At 61.6% G+C, this 4,757-nt stretch overlaps 2 protein-coding genes across 2 annotated transcripts; one reads left to right on the forward strand and one right to left on the reverse strand.

Moving 5' to 3' along the window:
• Positions 1–256: 256 nt before the first annotated feature.
• EMIHUDRAFT_252927 (hypothetical protein) lies at positions 257–763 on the forward strand (the record flags this gene model as incomplete). The annotated part of the gene is made up of 1 exon (XM_005786778.1): positions 257–763. One exon carries the CDS (start codon positions 257–259, stop codon positions 761–763), a length of 507 nt encoding a protein of 168 aa, XP_005786835.1.
• A 586-nt stretch (positions 764–1,349) lies between these two features.
• On the reverse strand, positions 1,350–4,717 carry EMIHUDRAFT_460608 (hypothetical protein). The gene is made up of 3 exons (XM_005786779.1): positions 4,485–4,717; positions 3,906–4,413; positions 1,350–1,372 (listed from the first exon to the last, which is right to left on the reverse strand). Exon 2 carries the CDS (start codon positions 4,372–4,374, stop codon positions 4,225–4,227), a length of 150 nt encoding a protein of 49 aa, XP_005786836.1. The 5' UTR covers positions 4,375–4,413; positions 4,485–4,717; the 3' UTR covers positions 1,350–1,372; positions 3,906–4,224.
• Between the last annotated feature and the right edge of the window lie 40 nt (positions 4,718–4,757).

A 4,757-nucleotide genomic window follows, 5' to 3' on the forward strand; every position in this document is an offset into this window, starting at 1 on the left:
GCCTCCTCCATAGACGACTACCTCCCTGAGACATGGGCCATCTATCCCCCATGCTCGGGGGGTGCCCCGTCCGCACTGGGGAGTTCTGGATTTCTAACACTCGTGACAAACTTCATGACGTGTGGCGCGGAACGCGCCATTTGCCAGCTACGAGGTTGAGTGTCCTGTCCTGTCGCTTGCGCGCCCCTGAATTTCTCTTCTAGAACCTCATTGATTACTTAGCGAGAACTGGAACTCGCGGCCGACCCGCAACGTAATGGAGAGCATCACCGCTGAAGGAGAGCAAGGGGGCGAGAAGGACCAAGAGATATGCGCGATTTGCCTCGAGACGCCGACGGACCCGCACAAGCTCCCCTGCGGACACATTTTCGATCTGCATTGTCTCCTCCTCTTCGCAGTGTCATCGACGCCAATGCAGGAGTCCCCACCATGCCCAAAGTGCCGCCGGCGATTCGATGCGAGGCAGCTGATTGCACACTCATCGGTTCTGTCGCCAACCTTCGAATCTGTGCGATTGTGCCAATCCGCTCCTGAGGAGCGCCAGCAGCAGCACACCAACGATGGTCATCTGCCGTCGGTGCTGATCAGTGCCGCCACTGCGTTCCTGTTAATCACTGCGACGTCCCAGGCCGATCGTGTTGATCTCACGCCGGTTGTGCTGGGCGGCAGCGCCCCCTCGACCGCGGTGTGTGGAAGGCCTGAGTTGCGATCGGTGTCGGGGGTGGCGTTGGCGGCGGGGCGCGCGGCGTCCGGCGAAGGCTGAGGCCTGCCCGCCGTTGTCGCCTTTCGCCTGCACGAGAGAGCCGTGAAGCACGGTGTTGCAACACGCACAATGCGCGAGGCCATTATTCGAGCCCAGAGAGGAAAAAGAGACTGTCCACGACGTGTGTCGGTCTGGCACTGCGCGTTTTGTCTATTTCCACACGACCCACACAAGAAGTCTACCTGTACCTCGAGGCCCTGGCTGCCGGCAGGGGCTCGACCTCGAGGTAGAGACTTAGAGAGATCTTGCTCCTTGGTCCTTGGACTTGCGTTGGTCGACTTTTAAAATCGCGGTGCGAGCGACTCAACTCCTTTCGAGTTTCGTGAGGATGTGACTGGGTGTGGTCTGTGGAGGTGTGTGCGTTGTGCGAGACACTTTTTTGTACCTGTCCCCCACAGTGCCCAGATGCAGATCGGGAGGACGACACGCCGACCACACCCACAAAGAACCATGCACAAAGATCGGGCCGCGACGGGCGGGGACCATTGTCCATTCCTTTTTTTTACCCATCTCACAGAGTACGGCTTTACTTCACTCTACTGTACTCAGATCTCAGACTCAGTCAGCGAGGTCCGTAAAATTAGCAAGGGTTTTATTGCTATTTTCGTGATGAGACCACCTTTTCTTTTTGAAAAGGTTCACCTCCGCATGGAGGACCGCCCTTCGGGCACCATCACGCCCTCCGGGCATACTCCGAACTCCCACACGCCAATACACGCGCGGCCGGCGCCTCTCATGCCCTTCTCCAGGCACACCGCGTGAAAACTGCGCGTACGTCCCCGCGCGCACGCAAACACGCGCAGCGCCTTTCAGAGCTGTGCCCATGTGCGTCTGCTCTGTGCTGGCGCCCCATGGCCGTCCCGCGCCGCCCGCACCAGCTGCGCGCCCCTCGCACCACCAGAGGCAGCCGCATATCCACTCACGCCGCGACGCGCGCGCCGCAGCACACCTCACCAGCACACCTGCGCCTTTTTGCGCCCTGTGCAGGCTCTGCAGACTGCTTCTGGCATCTCATAAGCGGCTGTACCAGGACGCGCCGCGAGTGAGACGCAGATCCGGCACCGCGCAGGCGCGCACGCACGCCCGCACGCGCGCGCGCTCATCCGCTCAGTCTTATGCACAGCCTGTCAGCCTGCCTGCACACACAGCATTCAGCACCATCAGCCCGCGTGCTCCACACTGCGCCCCTGCCGCCTCGCGCCTGTCTGCACTGCACGAGGCGCGCGCGTGGCACGCTGCGCGCACGCACGCCCGCACGAGCGCGCGCGCGCGCTTCCGCTCTCTGCTGCACAGACTGCCAGCCTGCACACACAGCATACAGCACCATGTGCACGCATACGCCTGACGATGCAGCCCGCACTCCACAACAATAGCCTGCCTCACGCCTCACCACGCCACCCTGCGCTCACACCGCCAGCAGCCCGATCAGAGAAACTGCAACGCGCGCCTCTGCACGCCTGCAGTCTCTCTGCACTCTGAGCCTTCTCAATCCACCCCGCCGCCGCGCCTCCCCGGGCACACCGCAGCGAAGATGTGAGTCGAAGTATTGGATATCGGCCGAGCCTGTTCTTTTTACTGCCAAAGCATAAAAAGAAAAACACGAGGGCGACCTGCACTTTGGTCTTTGGACTTTGCACTTTGCACTTTGCACTACGGGGTGTGGAGGGTGAGTTGAACAGGGGTTGTGCGCCAAGCCCTCCTGCTCGGCTCCAGCCGGTAGACAAGTCTTGTCATCAACAGAGTAGATGGATCTGACCTCGGGGCCGATGTGACCAAGCGCTGGTAGCGTGGTTTCACCTCACACCCATGGTCTCACAGTGTGCCGGCAGTCGCCGAGCAGTGTCGCTCACACAAGCCGCAGCACAAGTGACTGAGGGCCAGTGAGGGCGAGCCCATCGCTGTCACAGCTGTGGCAGCCGCACAGTAGGCTGTGTCAGCTGTGCAGAGTGTGTGAGCAGCAGAGGAGCTGCTCTCCAGGAATCTGTCGCAAAGAGCTGCATGCCACCGAAAGCGCTGTCGAGGTTCGCCGAGCGCGGCGCAGGTTGAGGGAAGCCGCCACCGACGAGCGCGTTGGACTTTTCACTCCGGACAAAGACGGGCACACAGCGGACGGTGCGGGGCGTGTGCCCGTCATAGCGGCGAGGCGCGGGGCCGTCTGTGGCGAAGTGGGTCGCGTCCCTCGATTTTGTTCAACCCAGCATCCACACCCTTTAAGCGCAAATTTTAGTTTTTACGTATGTGCATAGTGCAAAGAAAAAACACCGGAACCCACTTCCCCCTTCCCCCCCCGAGATTCAGAAAATAAAAGAAAAACAGCCTAACCCCAGTAGGAATAACGCCGAGTGCCAGACCACCAGGGGGCAAGTGTGTGTAGCACCTTCGACCCCGATCGTTCGGGTTTATCTCGGACATGTTTTTGGCCACACAAAGAAGTCACTGTGAGAGTCATTTTGTTGAAACAAAAGAGAAACGATTTATCACCTTGACAAACAGCGACGACCAGCAGCAACGACCTAGAGCAGCGTCCTGCCGAGTGTGTGTAGCACCGACGCAGACGCACCCCAGGCACTACACTACGACGGCTAGGCAGACCTCACCAGTCCGATAAGGATCAACTGGAAGGTTGAACCTCGAGCTTAGACAGAACGGGCGCGACAGACTCCAGGGGAGATCGCGCTCTACTCGGGGCACCAAGGAGGAAAACCGAAACCGTTTGGGTGCCCCACAACAACCCAAACGCCACAACCCAAGCGCCACACCTCCCCCCCACGTCCCCCCCCCCTTGGGGACGTAGCGCACGCCCTTGCTCGGAGAGAGTGGGGGGGGAGGGGGGGTGGGGGAATAGGAGGAGCCAACGAGCTCGGAGTAAGGTCCACAGTAGAGAGGCCGGCATTTAAGGCGTAACTTCACCCTCGCTCACCTCGAGTATATCTAGGCGCCCTGGTGCAGTCGGTCTTCGGATCAGCGGCCAGCTTCCCATCTAGGGCAGGGAACCCCCAGCGACGCTAGTGTGGCCTACGGTAGCCATAGCTTGTACGCGATCCCGGGGCAGGGGGGTGTGGACTCTGGAGCTCCAAGAGAGGATAGAGAGAGGAAGGGAGATTGGTGTGCCGGTTTTTTGAGCTAGCAATTTTTTTTTTCGTGATGAGACAACCCGAGCTAGAAACGCTAGAGCCCAAGAGCCGTAGAGGACCCTCACAACCGCACACACGCACATATCAAATGCTAGCTTCACGTATGCGGTCGGACCCCGAGCACCTCACGTTGCAACACACCTTGCACCCGCGTTGCTGCCGCATGGCGTAAGGTGCTGGACTGCACGACCACGTGGGACGTGGCTGGCGATCCCCCAAACCGGTGGCAGCGACGGCGAACGCGCCCGGCACCTTTTCGTACCGCAAACTCGAGTGGAACCGGCCGTTCGAGTGGAACCGGCCGTGCAAAGTGTAGCGCCTCAAACCTCAAGAATCTCGAGGTGCGGGCTTTGAGACGGGCAGAAGCGCCGACGGCGCCCAACCCATGCTGCGCGCCGCCTGCAACGCGCAATCGGCCATGTCCCTGACAGCGGCACCATACACGTCGGGGTCGTCGTCGTAGCGCGGCGTAAGCATGAAGCCGCCAACGGGCACAAAGTAGGGCAGCACGCGCGCCTGCGGACGTGCTTAGGACGTTCCTCCGGCGTGCCACGAGGGCGCCGTGGGCGCGGGGTGGGGCCGCACGCCTCTGCGCAGAGGCGCTTGAACTCGAGGTTGGCGGCGGTGCGCGCCTGGGGATCGGGGTGGGCGAAGAGGCCGCCCCACAGCGCGCCCTGCCCGTGGGCAAGCACCGCGCCGCCCGACGCCTCGTTGAGCTCAGCCGCGATCGGGGCGACCGCCGCCTCGATCGCGCGCACCGACGGCCTCCACTTCTCGAGCGAGGCGAGCAGGGCCGCCCCGTTGGCGAGGGCGCGCGCCGACGAGCCGGCGTACGTGTGCGACTGGTAGATAGCGACGCA

This window comes from Emiliania huxleyi (genome assembly GCF_000372725.1).
Source record: "Emiliania huxleyi CCMP1516 chromosome Unknown EMIHUscaffold_1499, whole genome shotgun sequence".
NCBI classification, from domain to species: domain Eukaryota; phylum Haptophyta; order Isochrysidales; family Noelaerhabdaceae; genus Emiliania; species Emiliania huxleyi.

Excerpts from the sequence above, each read along its gene's own strand:
- EMIHUDRAFT_460608 (XM_005786779.1), bottom strand. The coding sequence starts at position 4,374 with ATGCTTACGCCGCGCTACGACGACGACCCCGACGTGTATGGTGCCGCT.